Source organism: Schistocerca nitens, chromosome 2 (genome assembly GCF_023898315.1).
Source record: "Schistocerca nitens isolate TAMUIC-IGC-003100 chromosome 2, iqSchNite1.1, whole genome shotgun sequence".
In the NCBI taxonomy this organism is placed as follows: domain Eukaryota; kingdom Metazoa; phylum Arthropoda; class Insecta; order Orthoptera; family Acrididae; genus Schistocerca; species Schistocerca nitens.
In genome coordinates, this window is record NC_064615.1 from 102,542,722 (window position 1) to 102,558,633 (window position 15,912).

The 15,912-nt window shown below is 41.2% G+C and overlaps 1 protein-coding gene across 1 annotated transcript in view; it reads right to left on the reverse strand.

Moving 5' to 3' along the window:
- The window catches only part of LOC126235765 (uncharacterized), a 716,416-nt gene that overhangs the window by 451,593 nt on the left and 248,911 nt on the right, over positions 1-15,912 (reverse strand). The window contains exon 3 of the mRNA XM_049944564.1: positions 5,387-5,585. Within this exon, the coding sequence (XP_049800521.1) occupies positions 5,387-5,585 (199 nt within the window). The remainder of the gene's footprint in view (positions 1-5,386; positions 5,586-15,912) is intronic.

A 15,912-nucleotide genomic window follows, 5' to 3' on the forward strand; every position in this document is an offset into this window, starting at 1 on the left:
TTAGTAGGGCATGGGAGCGGGCTTTGGACACTGAACGGAAGTAAACACAGGAACCAGACACTTCTAGGGACGCAGGAGTGGCAGTTTCAAATGTGGTGCTGGGCCCGCACGCCATCTGACGTCACTCTGCCCGCGGCGGGACAGAACTGCTAGGAGCTACCCAATTTGCCTTCCGCGCATGCGTCTTTCTGACCTTCTCTGGAAGGTTCCAGACACTGCCGTTGCACCTATATAAGCAGAACACCGTGCGTGCACTAGCAGTCAGTAATTTTACCTGTTGATGACGGTGGTAGTATTTTATTCAAAGTCACGTAGCTTGCAAACCGACAAGATTTTACTGAAGCAAGGGGCCAGGAAAGACTCCCGAGGACACAGGACACTATTGACCTGTGCCAGGCCATGTGCCATCGCAGCGCCACACGGGTATCCATCCACTCTTGACTATTTAGGCTACTGCCAGACTGCAAAAAGTTAGGTGATTGGTTGGTCGATGTGGGGGGAGGGGACCAAACAGCGAGGCAATCGGTCTCATCGTATTAGGGAAGGATGGGGAAGAAAGTCGGCCGTGTCCTTTCAAAGGAACCATCCCGGCATTTGCGATTTAGGGAAATCACGGAAAACCTAAATCAGGATTTGAACCGTCGTCCAGCCGAATGAGAGTTCACAGTGCTAACTACTGCTCCGCCTCGCTGGGTCTGCAAAAAGTCAATCACCCCCTACGCTTCATGTTGGCAATACCAGCAGTTCCATGTGGCCGCGTCAGTAGTTCAGTTTCAGCGATACCACTTGGCAGTAGCAGCAGTTTCGTCTCAGCGCTCCACGCCAGTGGATGCGGCCTATTTCGTGATGGTCCTCTCCAGCAGCAGGTCAGCCGTCACACAACAGCAGCGGCCCAGTAACGTCCACGACCTTCACATCACTGCCTATGACGACTCTAGAGGTCGTCGTATAGGCGCGTTCCAGACAACGTCATAGTAGACGCGTTTCTGTTGCGTGGATAGTCATCGAAGGGTGTTATAATTGAGTTTTGTTTTTGTTAATAAGTAGTTATTCTTCTAAAAGTGTCTTCGATCCCTACAGGACGAGTATACTTCAACCTGCATTTTGATGAGAAGCCCACTGTGTAACCTTCCTGTGCATCCAGAATGTAAATGACATCTGTAATGATGATGTTTGGTTTGTGGGGCGCTCAACTGCGCGGTCATCAGCTCCCGTACAAAGTCCCAGTTTTTTCACAGTCCAATTTTTTTCATTATCCAATCTAGCCACTGGCACTAATGATGACGATGATGATGAAATGATGAGGACAACACAGACACCTAGTCCCCTGGCAGAGAAAATGCCCAGCCCGGCCCGGCATCGAACCCGGGATCCCGTGATGCAGAGGTAGCAACGCTAGCCCCTAGACCACGAGCTGTGGACTAAATGACATCTGTGCGGATGTACTGAGATGCTGATCACGTGCATGTCCAAGCATGAAGCAGCCTTAGCCAATTTTAATTTAGTTAATGTATAGAGGTCCTTTTCAGTTGAACTAATTATTTAATACTAACAAAGAGATAGAGGGGCTGGTCAGTACTTACCTCAGCTCAGTACAGCCGATAGATACACAAAACAGAACAGAAAATTTACGTATCCTAGCTTTCGGAACTTTGTTCCTTCGTCAGGGAGGAAAGAGGGTGAAAAAAGGGGAAGAAGGGAAAGTGGATTTAGTTACTCACAACCCAGGTTATGAAGCAACAGGGGAAAGGTAAACAGGGAGGGTAGCAAAGATGGATGCATGGGTGTCAGAGGGAAGCCAAAGATATTCTACTGTAAATACTGTGCCAGCTTCAAACCAAAGAGGATGCATACGGAAGTAAAGAGGTATATAGTATAAAGATAAACACAACTATGTAGGATGGAAAGATGCGTGAATTGCTAAAGAGGAAAGGGAAAAGAGGAGAAGACTGAAGAGTGAATGGGAGTGAACCTACGTTAACCAACTTCACTCCCAATTAAGTAAATTAAGTCAAATTAAGTAAATGCGAGTGAACCTACGTTAACCAACTTCACTCCCAATTACTCTTCAGTCTTCTCCTCTTTCCTTTTCCTCTTTAGCCATTCACGCATCTTTTCATCCTACATAGTTGTGTTTATACTATATACCTCTTTACTTCTGTATGCATCCTCTTTGGTTTGAAGCTGGCACAGTACTTACAGTAGAATATCTTTGGCTTCCCTCTGACACCCATGCCTCCATCTTTGCTAACCTCCCTGTTTACCTTTCCCCTGTTGCTTCATAACCTGGGTTGTGTGTAACTGAATCCACTTTCCCTTCTTCCCCTTTTTTCCCCTCTCTCGTCCCTGACGAAGGAACAAAGTTCCGAAAGCTAGGATACGTAAATTTTCTGTTCTGTTTTGTGTATCTATCGGCTGTACTGAGCTGAGGCAAGTACTGGCCAACTCCTCTATCTCTTTGTTAGTATTTGTTTCAAATCTTTATATGAGGTTTTTCAAATGGTTCAAATGGCTCTGAGCACTATGGGACTTAACTTCTAAGGTCATCAGTCCCCTAGAACTTAGAACTACTTAAACCTAACTAACCTAAGGACATCACACACATCCATGCCCGAGGCAGGATTCGAACCTGTGACCGTAGCGGTCGCGCGGCTCCAGACTGTAGTGCCTAGAACCGCTCGGCCACTCCGGCCGGCTGTGGTTTTCCATTGATCATTTAGAACTAATTATTTATTCAAACAACAACCGGTTTCAGGATTTTAAAATCCCATCTTCAATTGTATGAAGTTATTGTATTTGGTGAAACATAATGTGCGGTCGGGCCAGTCAGTGAAAGAGCTTCAATCACTGTATGTTGGCGGAAACCGGGCAACTGCAAGATAAGAACGCCAAGTACTGTGGCTGCCAGGAGGCGGACAGTTTCCACCAACATGCACTGATTGGAGCTGTTGCACTGGCTGGCCCGACCGCTTGTTGCGTGTTACCACATACAATAAATAACTTCGTACACCCGAAAATAGGATTTTAAAATCCAGAAACCGGCCGTGTTTTGAATAAATAAATAGTACAACTGTAGCAGATCTCTCTAAGTTAATTACCATGCCTCTCATTTGCGGATATCCTATGTACCAAATCTTGCGCAATGTTATCAGGTGAATTTTTCTTTTGTTAGAGCATGATTCTTTTTCTGAGGGATATTATCTTTTCTTATCACTTTTACTTAGTGGATAAGTAAATATGAAACAGGTTCTTGAAGGGCAGCTGTTATTCATGTATGAACTTTGGATTTTGAACGTGATGACTGAAATATAGTTGCCGTTAGCTGAATTGAATGTAATTTCGTTAATTTCTATTTATTGATTGCAAAGCAAGGCTCGAGAGAATTTCGATTGTTGCCGTGGAGCGGCCAAGATGAAACTTACTGAACTCATGGAATCTGTATAATTTAAAAAATGAACTTTAACGTGAATTAATTATCTGTTGCAATTTAGAAAGGTTCTTACCACGAAATCTCTCGCATTTAAAGTTACTGTTAACACTTTGAAAAAAAAATTAATACTTTGGAGCGTAATGGCCGACCGGAGGCTGCATCGGAAGATGAGCTTCCCGCAGCGCAAATTACTGAAAAAAATGTTATTAAAAATAATTAGCCGCTGCGACCATTTGAGGTGACAACTATTATAAAGAAATTCATTTTGTGATAACAATAATTAGTTTATTTTAGCAGAATACCGAATAACTTACGTAAAATATGTGTAGCCGCTCAATGACTGCCTTCCGTATCGCGAAATAAAACAGTGTGTGTACCATAAAGTACGTCCGTCCTCCTCGGCCGTACAAACGTGTCTCTCAGCGATCCTTTTTTATTTTGATAGACATATTTTAAATAAAGATGCTACTTTTAAATTATCGCTGCATATCAGTTGTTTCAAGAACATGAACTGTATCTTTTATACTAAATATGTTCATAAAATACAAATACATAATATACAAATAATTTTTGGTTCACCCTTAACAATATTGTTGACTAGAAAGAGATTTTCACTCTGCAGCGGAGTGTGCGCTGATATGAAATTTCCTGGCAGATTAAAACTGTGTGCCGGACCGGGACTCGAATTCGGGACCTTTGCCTTTCCCGGGCAAGTGCTCTACAAACTTTTTTTTTTTTTTTAAATCTCATTTTGTTCGTTTTCGTTCGTTGTATCTGCTCTGGGCAGACGTCGAAAGACACCCGTTTCAGTTCGTTGTTGATCCATTAACTCAGTTTTTTTATTACAGAGGGCAGCTAACCCTCTGACCGAACACGCTGAGCTACCGTGCCGGCTGATAAAGAAAGTAAACTTTTTACTCGAGGGAAGACTTGAACCAATGACTCACGGCCCGTCCTCACAGTTTTACTTCTGCCAGTACCTCTCTCCTACCTTCCAAACTTTATCAGCGCACACTCCGCTGCAGAATGAAAAATCTCATTCTGGAAACATCCCCCAGGCTGTGGCTAAGCCATGTCTCCGCAATATCCTTTCTTTCAGGAGTGCTAGTTCTGCATGGTTCGCAGGAGAGCTTCTGTAAAGTTTGGAAGGTAGGAGACGAGGTACTGGCAGAAGTACAGCTGTGGGGACGGGGCGTGAGTCGTGCTTGGGTAGCTCAGTTGGTAGAGCACTTGCCCGCGAAAGGCAAAGGTCCCGAGTTCGAGTCTCGGTCCGGCACACAGTTTTAATCTGCCAGGAAGTTTCAGTGTAAACTGTGTTCTTTTTGTGTGTGATCGTATTTGAATGGGTTGTCTATTGCATTTTAAGAGGCGGAAATTGGGGACTAGCCTAGAATTTGCCCAAACGAGTATGAGAAACCGTCTAAAAACCACGTTCAGTGGCCAGTGCACAAGCCACGGTCGTTAATAAGGCCTGCGGATTTGATCCTCGTGTGGCTCAAACTCCCAGTCTACCGAGTTGCCCATTACGCTATACAAGCAGGCCTTTTCCAATCAAATACATAAAAATTTACTCACTTTCGAAGATTATAACCAACATGCGTTAACGGTATCCTCTTTGTTGTCAGGCGACCCTACATTGTGAAGCATGCGACTGTAGTTAGAATTCAACGAAATTGGACAAACGACAGTGCAACAGCTTATTTTCTGCCATACGCTACGGTGCGAAATGGATATGAAAGTTTACAACCGATAACAATGTCAATATTTATGTGACGTACCGTCACAGGCTCTGAGCACTATGGGACTTAACATCTGAGGTCATCAGTCCCGTAGAACTTAGAACTACTTCAACCTAACTAACCTAAGGACATCACACACATCCATGCCCGAGGCAGGATTCGAACCTGCGACCGTAGCGGTCGCGCGGTTCCAGACTGAAGCAGTGTCGGGACTCACCGGTGACGGTGCAGGGCACGTTGCGCAGGCTGCCGGTGAAGATCTTGAGGACGGCGAGCCCGATGTAGGCGGCGAGCAGCGCGGCGATGTGGCACATGAGCGTGCGGCCGTGCAGGTTCTGCAGCGTGGGCAGGCACGCGTACACGGCCAGCGTAAAGCCCAGGCACGCCACCGACAGCACCAGGCCCGCCGACTCCAGCTGCAACACGACGGCGCCATGCGCCGGAATGCTCAGACTGGCCGCTGAGCAGCGTCCAACATACGCAGTTAGTAATACACGAAAAATGTCATGCCACTGCCTCGAGCTGCTGGTAAAATACACTACTGGCCATTAAAATTGCTACACCAAGAAGAAATGCGGATGATAAACGGGTATTCATTGGACAAATATATTATACTAGAACTGACATGTGGTTACATTTTCACACAATTTGGGTGCATAAATCCTGAGAAATCAGTACCCAGAACAACCACCTCTGGCCGTAATAACGGCCTCGATACGCCTGGGCATTGAGTCAAACAGAGCTTGGGTGGCGTGTACAGGTACAGTTGCCCATGCAGCTTCAACACGATACCAGTTCATCAGGAGTAGTGACTGGCGTATTGTGACGAGCCAGTTGCTCGGCCACCATTGACCAGACGTTTTCATTTGGTGAGAGATCCGGAGAACGTGCTGGCCAGGGCAACAGTCGAACATTTTCTGTATCCAGAAACGCGCGTACAGGACCTGCAACATGCGGTCGTGCATTATCCTGCTGAAATGTAGGGTTTCGCAGGGATCGAAAGAAGGGTAGAACCACGGGTCGTAACACATCTGAACTGTAATGTCCACTGTTCAAAGTGCGAACAAGAGGTGTAACAATGGCACCCCATACCATCACGCTGGGTGATACGCCAGTATAGCGATGACGAATACACGCTTCCAATGTGCGTTCACCGCGATGTCGCCAAACACGGGTGCGACCATCATGATGCTGTAAACAGAACCTGGATTCATCCGAAAAAATGACGTTTTGCCATTCGTGCACCCAGCTTCGTCGTTGAGTACACCATCGCAGGGTCTCCTGTCTGTGATGCAGCGTCAAGGATAACCGCAGCCATGGTCTCCGAGCTGGTAGTCCACGCTGTTGGAAACGTCGTCGAACTGTTCGTGTAGATGGTTGTTGTCTTGCAAACGTCCCCATCTGTTGACTCAGGGATCGAGACGTGGCTGCACGATCCGTTACAGCCATGCGGATGAGATGCCTGTCATCTCGACTGCTAGTGATACGAGGCCGTTGGGACCCAGCACAGCGTTCCGTATTACCCTCTTGAACCCACTGGTTCCATATTCTGCTAACAGTCATTGGATCTCGACCAACGCGAGCAGCAATGTCGCGATACCATAAACCGCAATCGCGATAGGCTACAATCCAACCTTTATCAAAGTTGGAAAGATGAAGGTACACTTTTCTCCTCATTACACGAGGCATCAGAACAACGTTTCACCAGGCAACGCCGGTCAACTGCTGTTTGCGTATGAGAAATCGGTTGGAAACTTTCCTCATGTCAGCACGTTGTAGGTGTCGCCACCGGCGCCAACCTTGTGTGAATGCCCTGAAAAGCTAATCATTTGCATATCACAGTATCTTCTTCCTGTCGGTTAAATTTCGCGTCTGTAGCACGTCACCTTCGTGGTGTAGCAATTTTAATGACCAGTAGTGTATTTACTGCAATGTTTTGACGTCTTCAAAAACGCCATTTTCGACTTTGTTATGATGATTTAAAATGGGTCTCGACCCGAAACTAGTCATCGAATGAATAAAGAATAATGTTTTACAACTTGCACTGCTTTTTCCTTCTACTACCATCATGTTAAACGAAATATAAAATCCTTATGATCAAGCTATAAAACCGTTAATAATACACTGTTCTCATATCGCAAGACAAATTACGTCGTCAGTGTATAAAAACTGTGTTAGGGAATGCACTGATTCATGATAAAGCTATAATCGGCGTTAATCTTAACACCTTCATACCACACTGTTGTGAATACTTTTATGAAAGTGATGGTAGTCAGATGACTAAATGTGGTTCTATAAGTAAATTATTTTAGTATCTGCTCAAGGCTGTAATATGAACTCTTTTAAATATATATGAGCTGTAGCGCACACTTCTTGAAAATATTTTATTTCATAATGCAAGTTTAATGTCATATTGTCATTTCTGCTGTCGGCCTTTTGCTGGATTTTCTTAGTGCTGCGACACGCTTCACTTACTATGTTATTTTGCTGCTGTCATTTATTCACATACAGACTATTCATGTAACTCTCAAATTGTTTCAAAATAATAATTAACGTTCAATATTTTAACAATAATTGATATATGAACAGTTTTTTCATGTAAGAAACGATCATAATATTTTACACACACTTTTCTAAAGGAGCTAACATTTTCTGCAAATTATGAGACCATTTGAAGCTGATTGTATCTGTAATTTTCTTCTTGCACACTACCATATGTTCCGTATTTTGCATCTGAAGAATTGTATTGTTCAAATCTTAGCGCTTAATTGTCTATTTAACACAGTTTTCAGAATGTTGTATCTCGAAAATTTGCTATAAAATGACATTACAACTATTATTTTTGCACGTTTTGCATACCATTATGACTAATAATTATCCATAAAACAATATAATTAAAATATGATTAATTACCTAATTTCCATGCAAAAGTTTTGGCACCTGTACAACTAAAGTCAAAATTTGAGAGGTTATATATTATTGGTTCGATTGTGCTAGCAATCATCTTCAAATCATAAATATTGTTATAGCGCGTAACTGATTTTTATGACACAGCACTTCAATGTACAACATGCCACATGTTACACTCTATAACAATATTTTATGACCTGAAGGTGATTATTAGCGCAATTGAAACCGGTAATACCGTTTTATAAATTCCGTATAAATAAATTATAAAAATAAATAAATAAATAAATAAATTATTCAGTATAAATAAATTAAGATCGCTGTTCCACATTGTTGACAATGTCAAGCATTATGAAGTCGAAGTAGTGTATTTTGCTTGTACATACTTTTATGAATAAGAATCCATATTGATGTAAAGCGAAAGTGTGTTTGCCTGTTCCATACGACTAAACTGCTGAACAGATTTTGATGAAATTTGGTATGGAGATAACTTGAATGCTGAGGAAGAACGTAGACTACTTTAGAAACAGTGCAGTGTAATAAGCGAATTAGTGAAATATTTACTCTTTGTAACTGGTGTTTACTCTTTGACTTTTGAACTTCATTATATTTGTGAAAATACTATCATTGGTTGATACAGTCTAAGTAATACGATTCAACTTAATGAATCCAAAGCTTCTACTATCAACGTGTTTAATCCATAATTCTATACTTATGTCTGTCATGTTTTCATGACTATACTGATAAACCGATTTCGATGAAATTTAGTGTGGCGTTATCCTAAACCCTGAGGAAGATCATACGATATTTTAGAAAGTAAAAAATAAAAAATAATAATAATAATGATGAAAAGTTGTTCCCTAAAAGGGTGAAGTAGGGAATGAAATATCTTTCTTTACATGAGTGAACATAAATCACCTTAAAAATTATAAAATTTGTTGCATAATGTACACACTATATAACGTACAGGCACTCCAATAGCACAGTGCGTAAATGCATAGTTCTGCCCACACCCTTCCGCACGTGCGACACGGCAGTGATGGTGCATGTGTCGTCGCATCAGTTAAGGGAAAGAGGGCAGGGTGCACATCACGACTTGCGTTTACTTGAACAGGCAGTCGCGTGAGGGGAGCTGACATTATTGCACATACAACAGCTTGCTTACTCACCTTCAATCATCATAACAAAACTACTGATAAGTGAGTGCAGCAATGGGTAACTACTCGTACACGAATAGCTGCTAAAGTAGACCATGGTACTAGGATACTAACCACTGTGAAACATTTATATCAAGAAATTGTAGTGCTGTTAGACTTATAAATGTTATGCAGTACCATTTGTAACGTCCCACAATGAGCTTATGCGATGAGTCAACTGAATTTTGGAATTATGTCGAGTGCAGTTTCTAGGTGAAGCTTCAGTGTAGCCAGTGTAACTCTTAACTGTCCGAAGATGACAATATTGTGTTGTTCTTACATGACGGACAAAATCAAGAACCGAAAATAAAATGTTTGCAGCGGAAATAGTGATTTACTTATGAATGGGTGGTGAACACTAAAGAACCTTATGAACATTTGCAGGAAAACATCATGTGGTATACAACGACTGAATAAAATAGTAAAACGAAGATGAGTACGTTTTATGAGTATTTCATTGTTTGTAACTAATTGTTAAAATACGCAGACAACGTGAAATCACTATTGCTGACTGCTTTGTTGGTATTTTTTGTGATTTTATACAGTTTATTTCATACAGTGAGAAATCGATAGGGTTTGTGCTTGCCGTGTGCGCACACAAGGAGACTAGGTCACGGTATGGAAACAGCTGGAAGATTCGCTGGCCTCGGTCGACAGTCGTCAGGTTACTGCTCTAATCTGCAACTATGATGGGGCAGCAGTGACGGGAGCTGCCACCGCTTTGGTGCTGTTGAAAGCCCTAGGGCACACCATTGCCAGTGAGTCTTCAGATGCGCAACATTTGACCGTTCTGATTTGTAAGTAGGCTGTTTAGGTTTTTTTATTGATAACGCCACCTCAGTATGAAAATCACCGGCTGTGCCGTGTGCAGTCTGTGGCTGCTTTGCATTGTTGTAATACTCAACCATTGTAGTGTTAGGCAGCTGGCTGTGAACAGCGCGTAGCGTTGCGCAGTTGGAGGTGAGCCGCCAGCAGTGGTGGATGTGGGGAGAGAGATGGCGGAGTTTTGTAATTTGTCATGATATTAAGGTAAATACATTGTTTGTTCTCTATTAAAATCTTTCATTTGCTAACTATTCCTATTAGTAGTTAGTCCCTTCAGTAGTTTGAATCTTTTATTTAGCTAGCAGTAGTGGCGCTCGCTGTATTGCAGGAGCTTGAGCAGCGAAGATTTTTGTGAGGTAAGTGATTTGTGAAAGGTATAGTTTAATGTTAGTCAGGGCCATTCTCTTGTAGAGAATTTTGAAAGTCAGATTGCGTTGCGCTAACAAAATATTGTGTGTTGAAAGTCAGATTGCGTTGCGCTAAAAAATATTGTGCGTCAGGTTAAGCACAGTCATCTTGTATAATTGTTCAAAGGGGACGTTTCATATGTCGACCCTTAGCCTAGGATACCTCACTGGAATCTTCTGATTTTTTTTCTTGTAGTTTGTGTAATTAGTGTAGATTTTGTTTATTGCTAGCGCGTAATTATAGAGAGAATTTCCTTTGTAGTTGTAGTTTTTCATTGTTGTATAGTAAAATAGTTGTGGCATGCATGTAGATTTGCACCAAGTATTTCGCAGCTGCAATTAACTAGATATTATTTTCAGTGTTATGTTAATGCGTTCTCTTATTTTTGCTCTTCAAATTGTGTTTTTCTGTGTTGTCGTGTGAAATACTGTGACAATAATGGCGTGTGAAACAGTTCGGAATTTTCGACGGAACTTGACACTAACAATCACTCTGCAAGTACTGACAGGGGTGATATCGACGGCGCATTTGATACTTATGAGTTAATTCAGAATAAAATTCAAACAATTGAGAATCGTAATGACACTGATAGGCAGGACCTTTTTGAGATTTTACAAGACTTCCACAGAGATTATCTTACAACATGACGCACAGTTTAGCGCTACAGGACACGTATTTCAGTGATTAATTTTGTACTTAAAACATTTATTTTTAAAGATTTTTGAATTACAAAGAAAGTTTTCCGAGATACATTTCATTCCATTGCTGTAATTTGTAACACCTGAGGGTATAATTACATTTATCCTCAGGGGGGTACACGCCTACTTTGTGTACCATGTGTTTGGCACGCACAAGGAGCCCTAGCTAATATGGTATTTGCTTATACAACTTTACACATCGGTACCATATTTCTCTAACACAGAATTACACAGCTACCTGATTATTTGACAGAGAAACAAACATTCTTTTTACTACGTCAGTGACAGATGTTTACGCAATTACACAGTTGGATACCTTCACACTTATGAAACTGTATTTTGTCTGTACTTTGTAAACTGTTCATATTTTTTCAGAACCATTGTGATACTACGTGAGCTTTGAATGATGTATTTGGTATGGGATCATGATTTTTAAAGTACGTTTGAGGTCGATGACACCATTGAAATGAGCAGAGAATTTTTTTTAGGTTTTGATATTATTGCAGAAAGCTACGACGATTGAGAGATTTGACTGAGGTGTTATGATGTTATTTTTACGACGACGATGTGTATTATGCTGTTGAGATATGTTTATGATCAATAAGATGATGCTACCGTATATGAGGAATTTGATTATGCTACGGATTTCTAAGATGAAATATTAAAGAAGCGTCGACGAATTTGTATATGTGTAATAAGGTAAGGAGTAATGAGTAGCGGTTAGGAACTCTGCCTTGTGAAGACGTATGTTGGAAACCGAGAATCGTACTTTTAGAATTATGAAATGTGTGTAAATGCGTGAATGTATCACAATGCCGACGAAAATTTTTTGGACACTGTTATATTCATGGATTTTGTTTTTACAGATTTGCAACGCTAATTCTTGACCTGTGAAATATTTTTATTTAAGACTGCCATTGTAGCGGAAACTGCTGTCGTAAATATTTCCGTACGAAAGTTAAGTGACCACCTGCACGTAATACATCGTGAGCACACAGCTGTGTCAGACACCTGGGCGACAGCCGCCCGAACAAAAAAAAGCCATTACCCTTCCAGCGGCACAGGTAGAAGAAAAAAGAGGCCATTATAATCGCTATTTACGTTCCTTTGTAGAAAGCATCGCAACATTTCACGGCTATTGTCGTGCTAATTGAGAGAAATGCCATATGGCTAGTGAATGACGTTTCACGCCTTGCTTTGCCCATTTTGTTTAATATCTAGTTTCTAGCTGCACTGCAGCACTGGTTAAAATAAAATTTTATAGATGTACTAATTTAAATATTTTCTGTCTGCAGATCTATTAAATAATAATTTTGTAATCCACATTCTTTGAAAAAGGAGCTCTTGGAATGGAAAGAACAATAAGAAGGGACTAATAACAGGAACTGCATACATAATTTTCTTTTCTAGTATTTAGGAATCTTTTGTAGAATTAGTTTTTGTGGTGCACCACTTTAATTACATAGTCATTAAGATGTGAATATACATTTCCCTTGTCTGCATTGTTGTCTTTACTGTAATATTTTTTCTGCTTGAGCGTTGTCATGTTTAGATATAATTTATTGTTTTTGCTTCTGCTGTTTGCCAGGCATAGTGTTATTGAATTTGACTTTGTATTATTCTGTTAAGCCAGTTTTACTAATGATTTCTTTTTATTGTTTGCTGCTCATTGCCTTATATTAGTTGTAATATTGCTGCTTGCTTTGACAATTTCCATTTTTTTCATTGCTATTTGTATTAATTGTTTTGTGCTGCTGCATTGCCTCGTCCCTTAGTTTAGCATCTGAGCTCAGTAGATTTAAGTTAGCTTAAGAGGGGGTAGACTATATAAGAGAAATGCACTGAGAGGCTATACAAAAGAAGTACAGAAAGCAGGTATAGGTAGGATTTTCTTGGAAATAAATAACGAGGTAAGAAATATGTGAAATAAATACAGAAAGCATGCTTGGATAGGATTTTTTTGGTGGAAGCAAAGGTTGAAATAAGACGAAAGATCTACAGAATGAAGTTTTGCGTTGGACTGCAGTACCAAATGATACACTGAAAACAAACCCTGTCCTTTCCTTTTGTGTTATCCCACTATGTGTTTGTGTACCCTTGTGTATTTGTTTTCTTCCTGTCTTTGTGTAGTTTCATAGAATTTTTTCTTCTTCTAATACTCAGCTACATGAACTATGATGAGGAATACTGTTATCCTCAAATATAATTTGCATTGATAATATGTTATTTGCTTTGTAAAGATGTTTAGATATTTATTCTGTTTTGTTTTAATGCTCATGTGTGAAGTTGATGTTTCAATAATTATTCTGATCTTTTATGTGTTTACTTATGTCATAATTCCTGTCACACTGATGTATATGTTTATATCTATTCTTTTGTAAAGCCCCTATTACTGCAAATGTTATCTGTATTATTATGTTCTTTAATGATGTATTTTGTACCTTTGTAATTGTATTCTCATGTTATAAAATTGTAATTATCACCAGTTCATCATGTTATTAACTTGTAAGTTACATTTCACTGCACACGTTTCTGTTGGTCATAGTATATGGACAATATGTGAGAAGTAGGGACTGATAGTGTTTGCACGTGTGTTAATAATACAGCAAGGGACTGGATAACAGCATTGCTGGTTCTAAGGACATTTCAAACAAATTTTTTGTGAATGGACAAGTGGTGGTTTATGGACTTGCTATATTCTCCGCAAGACTCTTCAATGGTGATTGTGCACCTGCACAGTCACAACGGATGGCTGCTGGCCATCTCTACAAGGACTACAGTGGGTCTGCATCTTTGATGATCCATAAATACCATTATTTCCACAAGGACTGCAGTGGGTCTGCGCCTCTGGTGGCCCACCAATACCGTAATCTCTACCAGGACTACAGTGGGTCTGCTCTGTGATGACCTACCCACCAATACTCTTCAAAACTTCGACTGACTCCGCTGTGGGTTTGCTCTGTTGTGGACCAATACCTGTCTGCATGTCAAGAGTCAGCACTGTCTTTCCGTTGGAAGGACAACGATACTTCAAGACTGCATGGAAATCCATTACTTCCGTGTGCATTTTCTTTTACTGCTCAGACTTTGAGAAAAACACTGCAATGTGATGAATGATCAGGACTGTCTTTATGGACTGTGAGAGAATTTTAGCTTTTGACCAACATTGTATCAATAAGTGTGTGCATTTGATTTCTTTGTTATTGTAATTACGATTATGAAAAATTTTAACAAATATGTATTGGCCAGTGCCCAACAAAATTTGTCAAATTTTTTGTGGGGAGCATGGGGGCTATGTAAGCAGGCTGTTTAGGTTTTTTTATTGATAACGCCACCTCAGTATGAAAATCACCGGCTGTGCCGTGTGCAGTCTGTGGCTGCTTTGCATTGTTGTAATACTCAACCATTGTAGTGTTAGGCAGCTGGCTGTGAACAGCGCGTAGCGTTGCGCAGTTGGAGGTGAGCCGCCAGCAGTGGTGGATGTGGGGAGAGAGATGGCGGAGTTTTGTAATTTGTCATGATATTAAGGTAAATACATTGTTTGTTCTCTATTAAAATCTTTCATTTGCTAACTATTCCTATTAGTAGTTAGTCCCTTCAGTAGTTTGAATCTTTTATTTAGCTAGCAGTAGTGGCGCTCGCTGTATTGCAGGAGCTTGAGCAGCGAAGATTTTTGTGAGGTAAGTGATTTGTGAAAGGTATAGTTTAATGTTAGTCAGGGCCATTCTCTTGTAGAGAATTTTGAAAGTCAGATTGCGTTGCGCTAACAAAATATTGTGTGTTGAAAGTCAGATTGCGTTGCGCTAAAAAATATTGTGCGTCAGGTTAAGCACAGTCCTGTAAAAGTGTTTCAAAGGGGACGTTTCAGATTTCACTAGAGAGTGAGTAGCGGACAGTGGTGGGTTCACATATCTCTGGGTGGAATGCGGAAGTGGCAACTGGTCACACGGCTGCTCCCTTATGCCTTAGCAACAGGTACGAGATGCTACGCATTGTTGATAATTCACCTGAGCCAGAAATGGATGCCTTAACTGCTGGGCCAAGTTAGGACAAGTGCAGAGGGCGTGGACGCTAGTCATTGGGAGCTCCAACGTTAGGAGGGACTCATTTAGAAAACTAGCAGGCAGGTTGGCAAAGAAGGCCAGTCTGCATTCGGTTTATTTTTCAGGAGGTCTTACCCGAGATGTGGAGGAGCCCCTGACGCTACCATTGGCCATGGGGTATGAGCTCAAGTCATTATACTGTGTGCATCATCGAACCCCCAGTCCTTCTCAGTCTTTTGGTCTGAAACACTGCGGGAGGTCAAAACAAAAGGCTCAGGTGATTCTACGACGATACTGAATACGAAATGCTCGACCTCCGCTATAGGGCGGAGAATTGTGAAGAGTCCTTCAGTATATCAGACGTGCACCACTCAAAGGACGCGGAGTACAAGTGCTGTGTACATTCGAGTTGTTTTACGTTAGAGGAGGCACTCCTTTGGATCAGTGATGAATCATCTGCCGAAATCGAAGTCCAGCTACGTTGTTCTCAGAGAAGATCTGTCTCGTATATCGGAAAAATAAAAGGTTAGCATGATAGTAAACTGCAGGAGCATCGATGGCAAGGTCCTAGATTTGGTACCGCTATTACGGGCAATAATCCCTAAGCAGTACTAGGGACGGAGAGGTGGTTGGATCCGGAATGATTCGCAACGAAATTCGAAATTC